The sequence below is a fragment of the Ranitomeya imitator genome, chromosome 3 (genome assembly GCF_032444005.1).
Source record: "Ranitomeya imitator isolate aRanImi1 chromosome 3, aRanImi1.pri, whole genome shotgun sequence".
Lineage (NCBI taxonomy): Eukaryota > Metazoa > Chordata > Amphibia > Anura > Dendrobatidae > Ranitomeya > Ranitomeya imitator.
In genome coordinates this window covers 453,744,442-453,766,131 of record NC_091284.1, presented here as the reverse complement: position 1 = coordinate 453,766,131, position 21,690 = coordinate 453,744,442, and the positions used below count along the sequence as shown (strand labels likewise).

General features: G+C 47.3%; 1 protein-coding gene across 3 annotated transcripts in view; it reads right to left on the bottom strand.

Annotated features, from left to right (window-relative positions):
* Positions 1 to 16,048, bottom strand: part of CHCHD2 (coiled-coil-helix-coiled-coil-helix domain containing 2) — a 29,573-nt gene extending 13,525 nt beyond the window's left edge. The window contains exons 1-3 of one of the 3 annotated variants that reach the window (XM_069757398.1): positions 15,891 to 16,048; positions 5,929 to 6,175; positions 3,991 to 4,156 (exon numbers count right to left, since the gene is read on the bottom strand). In XM_069757398.1, coding sequence (XP_069613499.1) covers positions 3,991 to 4,156; positions 5,929 to 6,175; positions 15,891 to 15,940 — 463 coding nt within the window. In that variant the 5' untranslated portion in view covers positions 15,941 to 16,048. Of the gene's footprint in view, positions 1 to 3,979; positions 4,157 to 5,928; positions 6,176 to 14,050; positions 14,187 to 15,890 lie in introns of those variants that run through there. The other 2 variants (XM_069757396.1, XM_069757397.1) reach the window with 2 other exon arrangements.
* Positions 16,049 to 21,690: the final 5,642 nt, after the last annotated feature.

The following is a 21,690-nucleotide window of genomic DNA, read 5'->3' as shown; positions in this document are numbered from 1 at the left end:
TGTTGTATTGTAATATTGGAACTCTGCCTATGAGGTGAAAGCTGAGAGGAACCTGCATGTGTGTTATTTATAATACACACAGCTCTGCAGTGAGATCAGAGCAGAAAGCAGCCATTACACATCACAGTGGTATCGCCCACTTCACGTAAAATAAGCACTGGAGGCAGAGTTATCTTTACAGGCACCCTCCTCCCCATATCCTGGAAGAGGTCATTGATATAAAGAGATAAAAGATGATTTATCCACAGCAAGGCATCTGATATGAGGCATACAGGTATTCATCATTCTATAACCTGTATGCCCACATTAATAGTTTATTAAAGGGAATCTGTCATCCCATTTTAGGCCTATAAACTAAGGCCACCGGCATCAGGGGCTTATCGACAGCATTCTGTAATGCTGTAGATAAGCCCCCGATGTATCCTGAAAGATAAGAAAAACAAGTTAGATTATACTCACCCAGGGGCATTCCCGATGCGGTTCGGTCCGATGGGTATCACGGTCCGGTCCGGGGTCTCCCATCTTCTTACGATGACGTCCTCTTCTTGTCTTCACTCTGCGTCTCCAGCGCAGGCGTACTCTGTCTGCCCTGTAGAGGGCAGAGCAAAGGCACTGCAGGGCGCCGGGCCTCTCTGACCTTTCCCAGGGCCTGCGCACTGCAGTACTTTACTCTGCCATCAACAGGGCAGAGAATTACGGCTGCGCAAGAGCTGCAACAGGAAGGAAGTGGACGTCATCGCATGAAGATAGGAGGCGCTGGACCGCGGCACTCATCGGACCGGACCGGGACCGCCCCTGGGTGAGTATAATCTAACCTCTTTCTCATCTTTTAGGATACATCGGGGGCTTATCTACAGCATTACAGAATGCTGTAGATAAGCCCCTGACGCCGGTGGCCTAAAGGTACCGTCACATTTAGCGACGCTGCAGCGATATAGACAACGAGCCGATCGCTGCAGCGTCGCTGTTTAGGTCGCTATAGAGACGTCAAACACCGGCAACAGCTGAGCGATGCAGGAGCGATCCAGTGACGTACTTATCGTTCTCACTGGTTGTTCGCTCCATTGAAAACCATTGCAGGCATCGTTGCTTTTGCTGTCAAACATGACGAATCACGCCGACCTGACGACCAAATAAAGTTCCGGACTTTCAGCAACGACCAGCGATGTCACAGCAGGATCCTGATCGCTGCCGTGTGTCAAACACAACGAGATCGCTATCCAGGACGCTGCAACGTCACAGATCATTGTCATTCTCGTTGGAAAATTGTTCAGTGTGAAGGTACCTTTAGCTTATAGGCATAAAATGGGGTGACAGATTCCATTTAAGATCAAATGGCTGGGCTAATGGCCATCCCTCATGCTGTAATTTAGGAACCTGAGACAGCGCACGGTTTGGATCTGCAATGCGACCATGCCACTGGACTGAACTGTCAATATTCAGGAGCAAAGTAGGAAGCCTGGGGCAGTGAGGTGATGAAGATAAAACATTAGAACAGCCTTTTATATATTTTGCCTAGCAGCATTAGATCAACGTATGAATTTTTGGAGGTGCAGTCCATGTCTTTTTTGGTGTATAATATGTTCTTTCCTCTTTCTTGGACCAGCACTCTTCCCATTTGGCACAGGTGATTTTAACCCTCCGTCACATACAACTGATCTGACAGGCGCTTCTCTTTTACTTTCATTTCTCCTTCCTCACCAGATTGTGAGGAAACCCCCTCCCTCCAGGTAGTCTCCTGTCTCTTGAAGGTCTGTGAAACGTGATATCAAAGTTGGATTTCAGAGCTTCAGGGGAGAGGATATAGCTGCACAGATCTCTCAGGCTCATTGTATGTGAATACGTCACATTCAGTAAGGTTGGTATTTTATGTTTTTATTCATCACAATAGTTTATTTAGCTTGTTTTATGAATGTATAGCACACAATGTGAGGATATTTCATAGAAATAAGGGAGATTTTATAAAAGAAAGTGTGCTGCTCAGGCATATACAGTAGTTCCCTAACATATTCCTTCTCTTGCTTCAGATTATCTGCTGAAATGGAGAGGAAAATGTACAATTTATCCAAACAACTTGATGTTGAGGAAGTAACAAACATGCTGTTAGATGATAGAGACCTCACACTGAATGAAGATTTAGGAGAGGAAAGTGGTTTACAAGTTGTGATCTGATTGATTATCTGAAAATTCAGAAGCTGTCATATGTGGGAACTGTAAGAAAAAACAAAAGGGAATTGCCGCCACAGTTTGTAAGTGTGAAAGAGAGACAACAGTACAGCAGTATGTTTGCATTCCATAATGGAAAGGCTTTAGTTTCCTATGTACCACATGCCAAAAAAATCGTACTTCTTCTATCAACACGTCATGATGATGCTGCCATCGATCCTGGGACTGGGGCAGAAAAAAAACCGGAGATAATTACATTTTACAATGCCACCAAAGGGGGTGTGGATACAGCAGATCAGATGTGCTCCACTTTCAACGTCAGCAGAAACATCAAACGCTGGCCAATGGTCATATTTTTTGCTATGTTGAATTTGGGTGGTATAAATTCACAAGTAATTTATCTTGAAAACAAGCTTGAACCACTCCGTAGACGATTGTATCTGAAAAAATTGGCCCATGAACTAGTACTTGGAGAGCTACGCAGGAGAAGCGTGAAAACAATCGGTATCCCCTCTCGCCTTCAAGTTCAGCTCAAAAGGTTCCGCCCAGAAGATGATGGTGAAAAGTCACCATCTGCACCACCTCACAAAAGAAGGAGATGCACCACCTGCCAAACGGAAAGCGGAACCAGAAGGCTTTCAAATTATGAATGTCTCAAATGTCATAAAGCAATTTGCCTGACACATGCAAAAATGGTGTGTAATTCTTGCTATTTGCTCTGCAAGTGTGACTTTTCTGGGGAAACCTCAGCATCTACTTCTGATTGAATATGTTTTTAATAGTACTTAAGGTATCTTAAAATTAAGTTTGTTCAAAAATTTTCTTTGTACATTTTTTTGAGAGAGTCGAACTGGGGACTATTTGGCGGGAGTTTTGAAAAGTTTGTATTTCATAGTTGTTAGTTTTATGTTAAGTAAATGTTTTTTTTTGCAACTGATTATGTGTAGTCCCTTTTATTACATCCCTATGAAGGTCACTGATCACTTTTAGAGCTCTGAAATTGCAAACATTAGATATTATAGGTATTTTTCCAGCAGGCGCCTGACAGGCACATTGTATGTGAACTCGTTAGTCCGAATATTGTATGTGACGGAGGGTTAAATTAGCAGGAGGCTGCAAAGAAACGGGTCTAGCCTATTTTTGCTCTCAGTTGAGGAAGGTGAGTTTCAATGCTCCTTTCATTTGGTGCTGGTGCTGTGTGGCGGCCATTGTTGCTGTGATTTTGTGCTGGTGGGGCGGTGCGGTCTGGAGTCGTGGGGACTCAGTCTTGCAGCATGCTGGTGCATTGTTGCTGCGGCCGTGATTGCCGCACGGCTCCGCTCCGTTAGGACCCACTACGAGGTTTGCCGTGACGTGGCAGTGGGCTTCATACAGTCTGATCGGATTGCTAAACTGAGAACCTCATGTTCAGTTGCCTAGCAGCATTAGATGAACGTATGAATTTTTAGAGGTGCGGTCCATGCTCTTTTTTGGTGTACAACCCTTTAACCTAGTGTGCGCGCTCTGGGCTCCTCCTTTGTACTTCCGATGGAGAAAGTTTGGGCTTTATATGTAAATTTCTGTATGCTATATACCAGTCATTTTTGAGTGGTTGTCTGACACTGGCCGTCCAGGCTCCCATCACAAAGATCTTCCCAAATATCCTCACTCACTGGAAAATGAAGTCGTATACTAGGTGCTCTTGCCACCCAATAATGTAATGCTTTATGAATGTATAATTAGGTTCGGATCACTTCTAAGTTTTTCTTTGTTCCTAGAGCAAACCAGAAAAAGTGACCAACACAGGTGTGAACAGAGCTTGTATTTTGTTCTGCTAAGTCTTACCATTTGCAAAGCGGCATTGTTTGAGCACCTCCGAGAAGCCCTCACACAGCTTCAGGTCACCCTGGTTCTGAGCACACTCCAAGAACTGCTTAAGCTCATACTGGCAAGGAGAGTACTGAGACTGCTGCTGCTGCTGCTGGTACGCTGGCTGGGGCGCGACAGGCTCCTAGAAAATAAAAGCACGGTTAAAGATGGCTACTAAGTTGGACAAAAACATCAAGGGATTTTCCGTGTTGTATAACCCCATTTTAGAATGCAAGTGTTTGCTGTCATGTTAAAAGGTTTTCAAGTTTTGGGAAAACTATCTCCTAGCGCAGTGTTTTAAATCGTGTTCTCCACTGGTGCTTCCAGTGTCTGTAGAGCAGTCATCACACCGACAGCACTGCAGCTAATCACGGAGAGCGGCTGTGAGCTTGTTGTGTACAGCTGCTGAACTTAATTACTGTCCGCAGTGCTGTCGACATGACATCTGCACTGCAATAAAAAAAAAGGTACATAAAGCAGAAGCGGAGACTGAGCTGGACCTGGGGTGGTTGATTAAAGCACAGTTGGTTTTTCAAACAAACAACAGCCAAGAGATAGTTTTTCTAAAACCGGACAAATCCTGGCAAACCAGACAGGCAACAGCATAATTATCCCTTTCACTACCAATGACTTATCAGAGTCTGGCATAGACAGGGTTAAAACATCATAAGCATTAGATTTCTCTCCCCCTTTTCACAAGATATTAAAAATTGATGTGGCTGATATTGTAGTTAGGGGTCCAATTAGATCTGCAGATAGTTGGGAAATGAGCGTTCCTAGGACTAGACCCTGATTATTGGGCCTGTCTAAACAGACCGGTAAAGATGCAATGATCAAGCAAAAAGCTAATGTCGGGTACGATAATTGTTAACCCCGAATGACCGAGCCAACTTTGGCATCCGTGACCAAGACATGAGTCACGTCACGTGGTAACTTTGGAAACTTTCTTCCGATCCCAACAATAGAGAATATTGTTTTCATGACACTTCGTACTTCGTGGTAAATGTTTGGAGTTTATGAAAATATCTGAAATTTGATGAAAATATCGAAAAATTGCCAATTTTCAAACTTAATTTTTATACCACAGCACCAGATCACTGAATTTTAGAACATTGGGCCGTAAAAAACCAAAAACACTTTTTTTTCTCCTAAAATGATGTTATAAGTACTTTTTTTTTTTTCAGAAGGGGTAATGGGAGAAAATGGCCCCAAAATCTGAAGAGCACACGGCAACACCCCATATGTGGTCATACACTACTGTTTGGGCACACTGCATGGCGTGAAAAAGACAACATAGTGCCATTTGACTTTTGAAATGCAAGGTTGGCTTGATTCGTTTGCAGGCACCATGAGCAGAGCCTCAGAGGTGGCAGATCATCAAAAAAAAACCAAAAGCGATCCCAAGTTGAAAATCACACCACTCTGGGAATCCTCTACGCCTGTTGGGACTACTAAGACTCCATCAGTGTTTTCCCAGAAATAATCAAGCAGTGGATATTGCTGAATGAGAATTGCAGATATGCCAGCTTAGTGCCCAGCTTGTGCTTTCAGGAGACACACACGCCCAGTAACTTGTAGGTGGGCTCTCCCCATTACCACAATGCCAAACATGGGGATGCTACCTGCATTGAGCGCACTTCAGGGTCTAGAGGGGAAGAGGTCCTTTGGCTTCAGGAGCAGATTTGGCAGGGCTGTTTTTTGGAGCCATGTCTCTTTTGAAGAGCCCTTGTGATACCACGAAACTGGACTTTTTATATTACTATAATGGAATAAAAAACCTGAGCACAAACTGCTAGTGTGAAGTGAGTCTAAGCAAACTTTCGGTTTATTAATATATTATATAAAGTCTAACTTTAACATGCACTTTAAAATACAAAATCCCACCAAAGTCCCAAGGCAGTTTACAAGCATTACCTGGTAGGTGATGTCTGCCCTCGCAGGCTCAGAATTGTTTCCGCCACCAAAGCCACCAGTCATGGCATGTCCTATGGTGTGACCAACCGCAGAACCAACTGCTACTCCAGCCGCTGTGGTTGCCATTTGTGCCATCAGGCCTGGCTGTCTAGGTGCTGCCGCCGGTCCGAGTGCAGAAGCAGCAGGTGCCACAGGGGCAAGAGGACGTGCTGCAGGTGGCGGAGGAGGCCTCATCACAGGTGCCCGGCTGAGAAACAAAGCAAGCATTTGAAACCTTACCAAACATCTAACGAATGTGGGCAACTTCTGACTGTATTGTTTCTTTACTGCAGTTTCACATGTATTTATTGCAGAAATCTCACCAAAATGTCACAGATTTTGTACAAATAATGGCAATAACTGCACTTATTCTTCTTAAAGTTTAGTCCCAGCAATTAGGAAGGTGTCCCAGATTTTATGGATAGGAGATAACTTCCATACTTGGTACAAATCGAGTGTACATGACGTCTAAGCTACACAAACAATAGTTTGGGTGTGCTCCATGGCTGGTATAAAGGTCATGGAGGTCAATAGAGACTTCACACAACAAACAAGCAGCTATCCAGTTTATAGCTAGATGTAACAAGCGGAGTGTGTACCCTGAGTTGCCTCATACCAAAGACATTTTTATTTTTTTTAACCCTTACCGGCATCGGACGTACTATACCGTCCGATGCCGGCTCCCCTGCTTTGATGCAGGGCTCCGCGGTGAGCCCGCATCAAAGCCGGGACATGTCAGCTGTTTTGAACAGCTGACATGTACCCGTAATAGGCGCGGGCAGAATCGCGATCTGCCCGCACCTATTAACTAGTTAAATGCCGCTGTCAAACGCAGACAGCGGCATTTAACTACCGCTTCCGGCCGGGCGGCCGGAAATGACGTCATCCCCGACCCCCGTCAGATGATCGGGGGTCGGCGATGCTTGTATATTGTAACCATAGAGGTCCTTGAGACCTCTATGGTTACTGATGACCGGTGGCTGTGAGCGCCACCCTGTGGTCGGCGCTCACAGCACACCTCCATTTCTGCTACATAGCAGCGATCAGCAGATCGCTGCTATGTAGCAGAGCCGATCGGGTTGTGCCTGCTTCTAGCCTCCCATGGAGGCTATTGAAGCATGGCAAAAGTTTAAAAAAAAAGTTTAAAAAAATGTGAAAAAAATAAAAAAAACATAAAAGTTTAAGTCACCCCCCTTTCGCCCCAATCAAAACAAATCAATAAAAAAAAAAATCAAATCTACGCATATTTGGTATCGCCGTGCTCAGAATCGCCCGATCTATCAATTAAAAAAAAGTATTAACCTGATCGCTAAACAGCGTAGCGGGAAAAAAATTCGAAACGCCAGAATTACGTTTTTTTGGTCGCCGCGACATTGCATTAAAATGCAATAACGGGCGATCAAAAGAACGTATCTGCACCAAAATGCTATCATTAAAAACGTCATCTCGGCACGCAAAAAATAAGCCCTCAACCGACCCCAGATCACGAAAAATGGAGACGCTACGAGTATCGGAAAATGGCGCAATTTTTTTTTTTTTTTAGCAAAGTTTGGAATTTTTTTTAGATAAAAAATAACCTAGTCATGTTAGGTGTCTATGAACTCGTACTGACCTGGAGAATCATAATGGCAGGTCAGTTTTAGCATTTAGTGAACCTAGCAAAAAAGCCAAACAAAAAACCAATGTGGGATTGCACTTTTTTTGCAATTTCACCGCACTTGGAGTTTGTTTCCCGTTTTCTAGTACACGACATGCTAAAACCAATGATGTCGTTCAAAAGTACAACTTGTCCCGCAAAAAATAAGCCCTCACATGGCCAAATTGATGGAAAAATAAAAAAGTTATGGCTCTGGGAAGGAGGGGAGCGAAAAACGAACACGGAAAAAAGAAAAATCCCCTGGTCAAACAGACAGGTTGTCAGGCCATGTTCCCATGTGCTTTCCTGCTCAGGCCTCCAAACAAATGCAGCGGACCTGTGTAGTTAAGATGGTGGAAACACCGGCGCAGCAATACCGATGAGACAACCACTCACAGCCTACCAATCCCAATGGCGAGGGTTACGAGCTTGCGTATTTTGTTCAAAATATCAACGAATACCTCACATTTTTTATGTGCTTTTTGCACTTTATTATTCAGGGTGCAGTTGGGCCCATTTGGCCTTGTAAACGGTGGTGCTCATTCACATGGGGTGCATTTGGATAGCGCTGGGCAGCCCGCCTGATCTAATAGAAGGGTGTCACTACTAGGCTGTTAGCCTGGATGCTGTGCATCTCCATTGTGTGAACAGCGCCACATACAAGTCTATTGTGCATTTATATACCAAGGAACCACCCCCCATTGGGACTGGTAGGCTGTAAGTGGTTGCCTCATCGGTATTTCTGCACCAGTGTTGCCTCCATCTTAACCACATGGGTCCACTGCATCCTGATAGTGCATTTGTTTGGGGGCCTGGGCAGGTAAGCATCGCTGTCTTTTTTTTTTTTTTTTTAATTTTTGGAGGTTCTCTGAAAACTCTTTGTGCTATATTTGTTTAATGTTCCCATGTGCAAAAACGTTGCTTCTTTTCCCACTGCATTTTATCTGCAGACATCCACACCAAAATACATAAGAGTAATCTGTTGCGACTATTGCATTTTTTGATGAGTTTTCCTCTTTTTTTTGTGCAAATTGGAAGACTTTTTGTAACATGTTGCCTAGAGCAGTAAACGCCAGGGTTCAGCTCTGCTCCGCCTACTGATAATGACCACGGACGGGTACTGCACATCCATGTCCTATTGATATGAATAGGGGGTGAATGGGCATTACTCAGCTGTGGCCACTATTAGCAGATGGAGCCGCCAGCACATAGAACAGCTGATCGGTGGGGGTGCCGCATGCTGCACCCCCACCAATCAGACATTGATGACCTATCCACAAGAATAGGTTATCAGTGTTATAGTAGTGAACAACCCTCTTTAAAGAAGCACTCCCATCGAACTTCTATCCTCTTAATATATTGCAATCATTATACGGCACGGTGTACTGACAATTGCTCATTTTGCCCTTCTACCCAGCTAATTCTTCTGTTTTCCATTAGGTTTATGACATTAATTTGATTAAAAGGAATCTGTCAGCAGGTTTTTGCTATGTAATCTGAAGGAGGCGATAGAGGCTGAAATACAGAATTCAGGGAAGAGTCACTTGTCAGTTCTTTACCAACTGTGAAAGATTAACACTGCAGCAACTAAGCACCTCACTGTCTATGGACTTTGCACACAGAAAACCTGGAGTGGGCGGGGCTAACTTTCTCAGCTCTGCTTCATTCTAAATCTAAAAGCTCGATTGTGTCAGAACTACTGCACCAGGTAATCTAAGTGATACATTGTTGGATTCAGGCTCTCTTTGCTCATACCATGCTGCTCTCAGATGAGAAAAACCTGCTGACAGATTCCCTTTAATAACTAACTAGCTGAATCCCCTTCTAAACTCTATGCAGAAACCAGAAGTCAATTTTGCCTGTAAGGCCTCTTTAACACTTGCGTCGTGTGGTCTCCGTCGCAATGCGTCTTTTTGGGAAAAAAACGCATCCTGCAAATGTGCCTGCAGGATGCGTTTTTTTCCCATAGACTTGTATGCCGACAGATCGCGACGTATGGCCATACATCGCGTCCATCGTGCACTGGATGCGTCGTGTTTTGGCTGACCATCGTCACAAAAAAAGTTCAATGTAACGTTTTTTCGTGCGTTGAAAAACTGCATCCGCTGCCCACGTTATGCCGAATTTGCACAACGTCCGTCGGTACGTCACGCCGACGGTTTGCGACAGCCGCATACCGACGCAAGTGTGAAAGTAGCCTAAGACTGATCAGTCACTACGAAAGTCCATGACAGAGGGGAGGGAGGAGCAACTGGATAAGGTGTTCAAGAGGAATAACTTCTGCAGAGACAAGAGACTTGATGTTTCTAAATAGAGCAGAGAAAAGAAGAATTAGCTGGGTAGAAGGGCAAAATGAGCAATTGTAAGTACACAGGGCTATATAATATGATTATTGCAATTCACTGGGAGGACAAAAACTGACTGGAGTGCTTCTTTAAAAATGCAACAGTTCTTTTTTTCTTCATGTTTCAGGCTCCCTACAGAGGCCAAAAATGCACCCAAAAATGGAGAGTTCAACAGCAGCTTTAAAGGCACAGGGGAGTGAGTTTTCATGAAATAACATCCCTTTTGCTTAAACAGTTACATTCAGCAGATTTTCTGTATAAAAAAAGCAGTGTTCATGTTATGCGGGAAAGTGACCTAAAGGTGTTTTGTAAGCGCTGTGTATAAAAAGGATCCAATATGGCCACATCAGCAGGCTGCAATACATGTTACCTATGTAGAGGGGATTGATGGGTATCCGACACTGACTTGCGTAATACACAGCCACTGCTCTCATGTCTGCACATGCTTCAAGAATAAGGGGAAATTAAGAAGCACTTGCACAAAACTTGTTATTGCCTAAGCCAGTGTAAGTGTATATGTAGTGTAAGTGTGTTAATGTACACCCAGAGCACAGTCTTCACAGGTTTCCAGTGCTGCTGCGGGCCTCTTCTCACTTACAGGACTTCTATTCCGACTCGCCAGATCACACTGGGATTTGTGTATGAGCCGGATGTCGCCGTTACAGTGTAGGTGTATGGAGCCTTTTCATATCACTTCATAGCCTTACAACCGAAAAAGAGATTTCTGGCTCACAGAGCCCAGTATGATCTGGTGAGTGGGAACAGAAGTCACGTGAGAGAGAAGAGGACCGGTGCTGGAAACCGAGGAAGACGGCGACCTCTAAGCAAACACAAGCCCTTCTTTGGATTTTTTGAGCTTTCTCTCCATTGGAATTGGAAGCAGTTGCGATTAATGTCACTGCATGCCATTCAGTCTAAATCGTACACATGTATAACCAGGGTACTATTGCCTTAGTCATCAGAGGGGTATCCCCAACCTGAACAACCATGACATGTCACAGGATATGCCATAAAGATTTGGTAAGTGTGGGCCCTAAGTGCAGATCTTAAGTGGTAAGTGAAAGGAAGGAGCTACGGAAATGTATACCCCTCCTCCATTTATCTGCCCCTTGGATGTGATACATCAGGTACAGGCCAGTAGCTTCTCACCATCAACTTCTGCCATCCGCTCCTTCATCCACAATGGCCCAGGGCAGGGGTCCCCAACTCCAGGTCTCGAGGGCCGCCAACAGTGCAGGTTTTCAGGATTTCTTTAGTATTGCATCGGTGGTAATGTGATCATCTGCACAGGTGATGATTCCAACCTCTGTGCAATACTAAGGAAATCCTGAAAACCTGCACTGTTGGCGGCCCTCGAGACCTGGAGTTGGGGACCCCTGGCCCAGGGTGTGAGCAGCAACAGGCAACATCCAAAGGACAAAAGACAACGGACACGGGTGTCTGATTACAGACTGATGAACTGCACAACCCAGAACACCAAGAAGCCAGGTAAAGCTGGGATCTGTAGTTCAACACCACTAGTGCTACAATGATAAATACTGGTCACTGAAGATGACAACAGTTTCTGCTGCTTTAGTTAGAAGCATGAATACAGCGGCCGAAGTCACTGACAATTAGGGTATGTGCACACGTTGCGGATTTTGCCACGGATTTTTCCGCAGCGGATTTGGAAAAACCGCAGTGCAAAATCTCTGCGGATTCCTCTGCGGATTCCACTGCGGGTTTTCAACTGTACTTTCCTATTGGTGCAGGTTGAAAACCGCTACGGAATCCGCAGAAAGAAGTGACATGCTACTTCTTTTTTTCCGCAGCGTTTCCGTGCGGCTTTTTCCGCAGCGTGTGCACAGCGGTTTTTGTTTTCCATAGGGTTACATGGTACTGCACACCGCATAGAAAACTGCTGCGGATCCGCAGCGTCAAAACCACTGCAGATCCACAGCAAAAACCACAACATGTGCACACAGCCTTATAGCCACACAGAAAGGGAAACCATCAATATCTGCGACCTGATCCACCCTGATGTCAGAGGGCTATTGGTCTGTCACCGATGGCACATTTAATATCCAGTCACCTCAGTAGTCCCCACAGACTTGGAATAAGGTGACCAATCACGGGAGCAATCACCACTCCACTGAAATGGGCTCGGAACTCAGTGATTCCTGTGTATACATGATTAATCGAGATTCTGAGAAATACTCAAAGGGAACCTGTCACCCCTAAAATGGCCTATAAACTAAGCCGACCGGCATCAGGCACTTATCTACAGCATTCTGGAATGCTTTAGATAAGCCCCTGATGTATCCTGAAAGATAAGAAAAACAGGTCATATTATACTCACACAGTTGCGGTCTGGGTCCGATGGGCGTCGCGGTCCAGCGCCTCCTATCTCATGTGATGATGTCCTCATGTTGCCGCGGCTCCGGCGCAGGCGTACTTTGTCTGTTCTGTTGAGGGCAGAGCAAAGTACTGCAGTGCGCAGGTGCAGGGAAAGGTCAGCGAGGTCCGATGCCCGCGCACTGCAGTACTTTGCTCTGCCCTCAACAGGACAAAGTACGCCTGCGCCGGAGCCGCGGCAGGAAGAGGATGTAATCGTATGAAGATGGGAGGCACCGGACCGGACCTGGACGCTCATCGGACCGGACCGCAGCGGGACCGCCTCTGGGTGAGTATAATATAACCTGTTTTTCTTATCTTTCAGGATACATCGGGGGCTTATCTACAGCATTACAGAATGCTGTAGATAAGCGCCTGATGCCGGTGGCCTTAGTTTATAGGTCATTTTTGGGGTGACAGATTCCCTTTAAAGGGACCCTATTGCATTGTACATGTAGTCCGATCTGTCGTACTCAGTGACCGACAGCTGTGTATGTACGAGTCCAGTGGGTGGTCCTACTCAGTGACTGACAGTTGTGTAAGTATGAGTCTGGTGGGCGGTCCTCAGTAATTGACAACTATGTCTGCAACCATAATCATACAGGGAAGATTGTCACACTGAATAGGACCACCCACTAGACTCACCTGCCTGTAAACACCAGGAATTTCAATTAATAAAATGCAAGGTTTACGAAATTTTTTCCAAAATCAAAAGCATCAGTCTGATCATTTCCTCCAGCCTACAGACTAGATTCTTTTTTCTCCCTATGGGGCCTTACCAGATATGGATCTCCGCAGGTGATTCTCCCGTTTCCTGTGACGTCATGTCAACAAAGCAATTCTCTCCTGCTCTGTGGATGAGGCGTCACTGCTGACCTCATGCTCATTGACAGCCGGCTACCTGCACTTAGGCTACGTTCAGACTAGCGTTGTGCTAGTGTGCGTTGGGTTAGCGTCGGGCGACGCAGCGGCGACGCAAGCGTCATGCGCCCCTATGTTTAACATGGGGGACGCATGCGTTTTTGTTTGTTGCGTTGTGCGACGCATGCGTCTTTTTTGCCGCAAGCGTCGGACCAAGAAAACGCAACAAGTTGCATTTTTCTTGCGTCCGATTTTCGGCAAAAAAGACGCACGCGTCGCAAAACGCAGCGTTTTTGCGTGCGTTTTGCCGCGTTTTTGCGTGCGTCGCCGACGCAGCGGCGCACAACGCTAGTCTGAACGTAGCCTTAGAGCAGAAAACAAGCTGCTCTGTCAACGTTACGGCCAAGGAAGCAGGAGCATCGCTGGCGGTCCATGCCCGCTCTGAGCTGCAGGAGACCATCGCCGGGCAGACCAGGCAGGTACTGCTGAGAGCCCCGGCGACTAGTTGCTCTGGGCACACCTGTATGACCAAAAGCCGGCGGCTCCCTGGAGAAATGAAGTTCACTTTCTCCCTGCTGTCACACAGAGGACTGCTAGCAGGCACCTCAACAATGTTATTAACCTTATAGCTACATGTTAGTAACATTATCGCACTTGACAGGTTCCCTCTGGGATGCTTTTAAGATATTACTATGGGCATCCAGGTAATAGAATGGTTAACAGGAACCTGTCACAAGGCTTGGCCGATATGACATGAGGCCACCGCCTTTCAGGGCTGATATACAGCATCCTATAATGCATCCTATAATGCTGTATATAAGCCCCCAAGCCGACCTGTAAGAGAAGAAAAATAACTTCTTACACTCACCTGGGGGCGGTCCGGTCCGATGAGTGTCGCTCTTCTTGGTCCAGCACCTCCCATCTTCTTATGATCAGTGTCCTCCTCCTTGCATCATTCACACACAGTTTCCCCGGCATTGCGCTCCTGCGCAGGCGTACTTATCTGCCCTGTCGAGGACAAAGTACTGCAGTGCACATGAGACAGGACTCTAACGTTTCCCGGCGCCTGCACACTGCAGGAGTGCGGTGCCGGGGAGACATCATCCACACGAAGCAGACAAGGAAAATGGTGTGCACTCAGGTCAGGGACAAGGAGGTGCTGGTAAACTGACCGTGAGGTCAAGTCAATCATTCAAAAAAGATTACCGCACACTCAAGACTGGTAAGATGCAAAAGGTGTATGCCAATTTTATTGAAGAAAACAAAACAAAAGAAGTGGTTGCCACATTCATATTCATTTGAAATAGACAAAAACCCGACGTTTCGACCCTCCCGGGTCTTACTCATGGGGTTACTTATAATAAAGCCAGTCCGGGCAGAAGTGTCCCGGGAGCACAGAATCTGGGTGGTGAGGGCCGTTAGACACCTAGTGGGTCTGAAAAGGGTCCCTGGGAGGATTAGCAGCGCCTTGCTGCGATGTGCTGGGGGGAGACCCGGAAAGACTTTCCGGGTCTCCCCCCAGGACATCGCAGCAAGGCGCGGGATGCGCTGCTAATCCTCCCAGGGACCCTTTTCAGACCCACTAGGTGTCTAACGGCCCTCACCACCCAGATTCTGTGCTCCCGGGACACTTCTGCCCGGACTGGCTTTATTATAAGTAACCCCATGAGTAAGACCCGGGAGGGTCGAAACGTCGGGTTTTTGTCCATTTCAAATGAATATGAATGTGGCAACCACTTCTTTTTTGTTTTCTTCAATAAAATTGGCATACACCTTTTGCATCTTACCAGTCTTGAGTGTGCGGTAATCTTTTTTGAATGATCCACACGAAGCAAGCAGGAGGGCGGCATTGCAAGAAGGGAGACCCTGGACTAAGAAAGATGAGGAGAAATGGAGTTTTATTCTTATGTTCACGATCTCTTCCAGGCCGCGGGGCATGCATTGTCTGGAAGAAATCCTGCCATCATTACCCATGTACGTCACACTGACCAGTGAGGTGCAGGTGTGGCGCTATAATCCCGCGCCCTGCACTCGCCCTAGCCCTTCTGTGGGCGGAGTCTTCATCCTGCTTCTGCGCAGAAGAGTCACAGCTACAGCACAGCGATTCACCAGGAGGAAGACTCCGCCCACAGAAGGGCAGATAAGGTACGGATAATAGGGCGAGTGCAGGGCGCGGGGTTATAGCGCCACAGCTGCCCCTCACAGGTCAGTGTGACTTACATGGCGGGCGCTATGGTAATGATGGCAGGATTCCTGGAAGAGATCATGAACATAAGAGTAAAACTCCACTTCTCCCCAACTACAACGCAGCTATGAGGAATACGGGTGACAAGATTTCTACCATTCTATTACCTGTATGCCCACAGTAATAGGTTAAAGGCGTCCCAGGGGGTGAGAGATCGCCTTTAATGTGAGCAGAATAAATTGGAGAGAACAGGAAGAAGGCTGCAGCCAATCATGCGGAGACCAGCGGGGGAGCATAGGATTGGTTTATTACAATACCCTGGCGCCATTAATAACAGCTTTTAAGGTAGTGGAAAATCCCTTTAATAGATGACACATACGGGGCTCAGTAACCAGCACAGAAGGGAGACCATGCTGCAGGCACACGTGACGCCAGAGAAGCCGGCGAACATGGAGTCCTCCCTCCCCCGTATCACCAGCTGAGACCCCGAGCCGTGCTGCCCCTGCCCCGCAGCACACGGTACCTGGCCGGTGGCGCCATCCGGGACGTGCGGCTGCGACTCCCTCTAGGCATAGCTGCGACCGCTCGGTGTCTGGATTCGGTGTCTCTACGTCCTTCACCGCTGCGCTTTCAGTGTGATTGCGTCAGAAGACGCGCCGGGCGCTTATATCACTTCTGACGCACAACGTAGCCACGCCCCCACGCACAGAGACGTGCGATTAACTCCGCCCAGTTAGCGTCTGCAGTGTCAGCCATGTGAAGGTCACAGCGTGACGCAGCAGTTGTGTAACGCGAACGCGTGACGTCATAAATCACATGAGCTTTATTAGTATAAGTGGACAGTATGGCGAGCACATCACATGATATAAAGGGCAGTATCGGGACACAGCCCAGGGTGACACGTCCTGTTCAAGGGGGGTTTCCAGCTACAGCATAGTCTGAAGCCTTAAAGGGACACTGTCACCTGAATTTGGAGGGAACAGTCTTCAGCCGTGGAGGCGGGGTTTTTGAGTTTTTGATTCACCCTTTCCTTACCCGCTGGCTGCATGCTGGCTGCAATATTGGATTGAAGTTCATTCTCTTTCCTCCATAGTACACGCCTGCGCAAGGCAAGATTGCACCTTGTGCAGGCATGTACTACGGAGGACAGAGAATGAACTTCAATCCAATATTGCAGCCAGCATGCAGCCAGCGGGCAAGGAAAGGGTGAATCAAAAACCCCGCCTCCATGGCTGAAGACTTTTCCCTCCAAATTCAGGTGACAGTGTCCCTTTAAAGAGGCATGCCAGTGACTGACGTTACTCCATTTATCCTCTAGGATGGGTGCCTACTCCTTCCTACTGGGATACTGCCATGTTCATGCAGTGATGCAACACCGAACTTTAAAAAAAAAACTTGAAAGACTTGTTTACCTTTTATAAGAACCTTTAAAAAAATGCTGCAATAAAAGTGCATGTTGCTGCTGTGAAGCCGAACCTGAGGGCCTCCGCTCCAACCAGGCATTTTTCTGTCGAAAGGCTGCAAAAATACTTCAGGAAAATAAGGGCATGCTCACACTGAGGGCCCGATTCCTCAGGGAAATTAAGGGTGTGCTCGCACTGAGGGCCCGATTCATCAGTAAAATAAGGGTGTGCTCACACTGAGGGCCCGATTCCTCAGGGAAAATAAGGGTGTGGTCGCACTGAGGGCCCGATTCCTCAGGGAAAATAAGGGTGTGCTCACACTGAGGGCCCGATTCCTCAGGGAAAATAAGGGCGTGCTCGCACTGAGGGCCCGATTCCTCAGGGAAAATAAGGGCGTGCTCGCACCGAGGGCCCGATTCCTCAGGGAAAATAAGGGTGTGGTCGCACTGAGGGCCCGATTCCTCAGGGAAAATAAGGGTGTGCTCACACTGAGGGCCCGATTCCTCAGGGAAAATAAGGGTGTGCTCACACTGAGGGCCCGATTCCTCAGGGAAAATAAGGGCGTGCTCGCACTGAGGGCCCGATTCCTCAGGGAAAATAAGGGCGTGCTCGCACCGAGGGCCCGATTCCTCAGGGAAAATAAGGGTGTGGTCGCACTGAGGGCCCGATTCCTCAGGGAAAATAAGGGTGTGCTCACACTGAGGGCCCGATTCATCAGTAAAATAAGGGTGTGCTCACACTGAGGGCCCGATTCCTCAGGGAAAATAAGGGCGTGCTCGCACTGAGGGCCCGATTACTCAGGGAAAATAAGGGCGTGCTCGCACTGAGGGCCCGATTACTCAGGGAAAATAAGGGCGTGCTCGCACTGAGGGCCCAATTACTCAGGGAAAATAAGGGCGTGCTCGCACTGAGGGCCCGATTACTCAGGGAAAATAAGGGTGTGCTCACACTGAGGGCCCGATTCATCAGTAAAATAAGGGTGTGCTCACACTGAGGGCCCGATTCCTCAGGGAAAATAAGGGTGTGCTCGCACTGAGGGCCCGATTCCTCAAGACTGCCATTGCCCATGCTGGAGTGAGTGGCTCCTGATCCATCGGGGTCTGGCATATGGTACTCATTACCTGGAGTAAGATCCTGGCCTAGGGATGAGCGGCCCCTGCAGGTTGGGGTTCTGGCACCCACACCAAACCTTAGTCCACAGTTCAGTGCAGATACCAGGCCTGTACCCGAACCAGAACCAAACCTCATTATATACAATGTGGACCCAGGCTTTTGAACCGGAAAATCCACTCTCTTTGCTACCGGGAAACGTCAGTTTCCGGCGTAAAGCACTAGACAGTAACTGTCCGATACAAACACTGTTCGGGTCCGTTCATCCTTACCCGTCATCAATTTGACAAGCGGCGGGTGCCCCACTCCAGCTTCTCCCATTATGTCAGAGCTCAGCAAAAATGACAAAATCACCACTTGCCACAAATTCAATTTCAACCCAGAACACTCGCGTAAAAGCTTTTATGATTTGGGCCTTATGTCTTTTTGCAGACCAAAAATTACAAATACCTTTTCAAAAACTTGGGAGTTTCCGCTCCAAAAACTCAGCAAAAAACTGTGTTAGGCCGGTTTCACACGTCAGTGGCTCCGGTACGTGAGGTGACAGTTTCCTCACTTACCGGAGCCACGAACACACGTAGACACATAAAAATCAATGCATCTGTTCAGATGTCATTGATTTTTTGCGGACCGTGTCTCTGTGTGCCAAACACGGAGACATGTCAGTGTTCGTGGGAGCGCACGTATTACACGGACCCATTAAAGTCAATGGGTCCGTGTTAAGCACGTACCGCACACGGACGTTGTCCGTGTGCAGTCCTTGTGCCGTGCAGGAGACAGCGCTACATTAAGCGCTGTCCCCCACACATGGTGCTGAAGCCACGATTCATATCTTCCCTGCAGCAGCGTTTGCTGTAGAGAAGATATGAATAAGTGTGTTTAAAATAAAGATCTATGTGCTCCCCGCCCTCCCACCCCCTGTGCGCCCGCCCACTGTTCTGAAAATACTCACCTGGCTCACTCCCTCGCCGGCGCTGCTTCCTCTCCTGGCCGCATCTTCTCCTGTATGCGGTCACGTGGGGCCGCTCATTTACAGTAATGAATATGCGGCTCCACCTCCCATAGGGGTGGAGCCGCATATTCATGACTGTAATCGGCGGCCCCACGTGACCGCATACAGGAGAAGATGCAGCCAGAACAGGAAGAAGCGACAGCCAACGAGGGAGCCGGGTGAGTATTTTCAGAACAGCGGGGGGGGGGGAAGGCACATAGATCTTTATTTTAAACACTATTATTCATATCTTCCCTGCAGCAAACGCTGCTGCAGGGAAGATATGAATCGCGGCTTCAGCACCAGATGCTGGTACGTGTGGTACCCAGCACGGTGCGTGTGGTACCCAGTGGGCACACGAGCGGCACACATGTGCCGCACGTGTGCCACACTGATGTGCCACAAAAACGTAGGGGCACACAGACACGGATAATTCCGCTACCGATTTTTTTCGGTAACGGAATTATCTGGACGTGTGAGACTGCCCTTACGCACCACCCTATGTGTACACGGAGGGCTGACTCCAGGTTTTTGTGGGCCCCTAAACACATACCACAATTCATGATGCACAGATACGGCAGAGAAATATAGATATAGTACAATGCCAAAGATTTCACTTCTTACATTACATGAGTGATATCTATTGTAAATTCTACAGCAGCTCAGAAACTGGTAAATCCTCACAGCGCACAGTGTATGTACTGTGGGGATTCAAAAGTCTGCAGTCAGAATGACCTGCAGACCTTTCATTTTAGACCGAACAGTATAGTCCTCCATACAGTATTATGGGCACCACATAGTCCTCCATACAGTATTTTGGGCACCACATAGTCCTCCATTCGGTATTATGGGCGCCACATAGTCCTCCATACGGTACTGTGGGCACCACATAGTCCTCAACTTAGTTTAGTCTTCAACTTAGTATTATGGGCATCGCATAGTCCTCCATTTAGTATTATGGGCACCACATAGTCCTCCATTCGGTATTATGGGCACCACAGTCCTCCATACAGTATTATGGGCACCACAGTGCTCCATACATTAGTATGGGCATTACATAGTTCTCTATACTGTAGTATGGGCACCACAAAGTCTTCCATACAGAATTTTGGGCACCACATAGTCCTCCATTCAGGATTATGGGCACCACATTGTCCTCCATACAGTATTTTGGGCATCACATAGTCCTCCATTCAGTATTATGGGCACCACATAGTCCTCCATACAATATTTTGGGCACCATATAGTTCTCTATTCAGTATTAGGGGCACCACATTGTCCTCAATACAGTATTAGGGGAACCACATAGTCCTCCATTTGTTATTATGGGCACTACATAGTCCTCCATTCGGTATTATGGGTGCCACATAGTCCTCCATACGGTACTGTGGGCACCACATAGTCCTCAACTTAGTTTAGTCCTCAACTTAGTATTATGTGTTGTGAATTCTGTTGTCGAGCTCCCTCCTGTGGTCGTGAGTGGTACTTCGGCGGGTTCTGTCCATGGACTCCCTCTGGTGGCTGTGAGTGAAGCTGCTGCTTCTGAGGTTCCTTACACAGGTGACTTGGTTTATCCTTTGGTTGGCTGCTCTATTTAACTCCACTCAGATCGTTACTCCATGCCAGCTGTCAATGTTCCTGCATTGGTTCAGTTAGCTCTTGGATCTTTCTGGTGACCTGTCTTCTCCAGCAGAAGCTAAGTTCCTGATAGTTATTATTTGTTCATTGTTTCCTTGTCCAGCTGGTTATCATGATTTTGTCTTGCTAGCTGGAAGCTCTGGGATGCAGAGTGGCATCTCCGCACCGTTAGTTGGTGCGGAGGTCTTTTTGCACACTCTGCGTGGTCTTTTTGTAGTTTTTTGTGCTGACCGCAAAGATACCTTTCCTATCCTCTGTCTCTTTAGTGAGTCTGGCCTCCCTTTGCTGAAACCTGTTTCATTTCTGCGTTTGTGACTTTCATCTTTACTCACAGTCAATATATGTGGGGGGCTGCCTTTTCCTTTGGGGAATTTCTCTGAGGCAAGGTAGGCTTTATTTTCTATCTCTAGGGCTAGCAAGCTCTTAGGCTGTGAAGAGGCGTCTAGGAAGTGTCAGGAACGCTCCACGGCTATTTCTAGTTGTTGTGATAGGATTAGGACCTGCGGTCAGCAGAGCTCCCACATCCCAGAGCTTGTCCTGTGTGAGTTTAACTATCAGGTCGTGCCGGTGCTCCTAACCACCAGGTCCATAACAGTACAGCTGGCCACTTTAGTTTCTCCTTTTTTTCTGTAATTCTGGTTTCCATCCTCGTTTCTCTTCAGGGCAGGTTGAGCCTTCGGACTGTCCTGGTGTGGAAACGGTGGTGGACAGGTTGCAGCAGATTTGGACTCATGTGGTGGACAATTTGACATTGTCCCAGGAGAAGGCTCAACGTTTCGCTAACCGCCGGCGCTGTGTTGGTCCCCGACTTCGTGTTGGGGATTTGGTTTGGTTGTCATCTCGTCATGTTCCTATGAAGGTTTCCTCTCCTAAGTTTAAGCCTCGTTTCATTGGGCCATATAAGATTTCTGAAGTTCTTAATCCGGTGTCATTTCGTTTGGACCTTCCAGCTTCCTTTGCCATCCATAATGTGTTCCATAGGTCGTTGTTGCGGAGATACGTGGCGCCTATGGTTCCCTCCGTTGATCCTCCTTCCCCCGGTGTTGGTCGAGGGGGAGTTGGAGTATGTGGTGGAGAAGATTTTGGATTCTCGTGTTTCGAGACGGAAACTCCAGTACCTGGTCAAGTGGAAGGGTTATGGTCAGGAAGATAATTCCTGGGTTTTTGCCTCTGATGTTCAT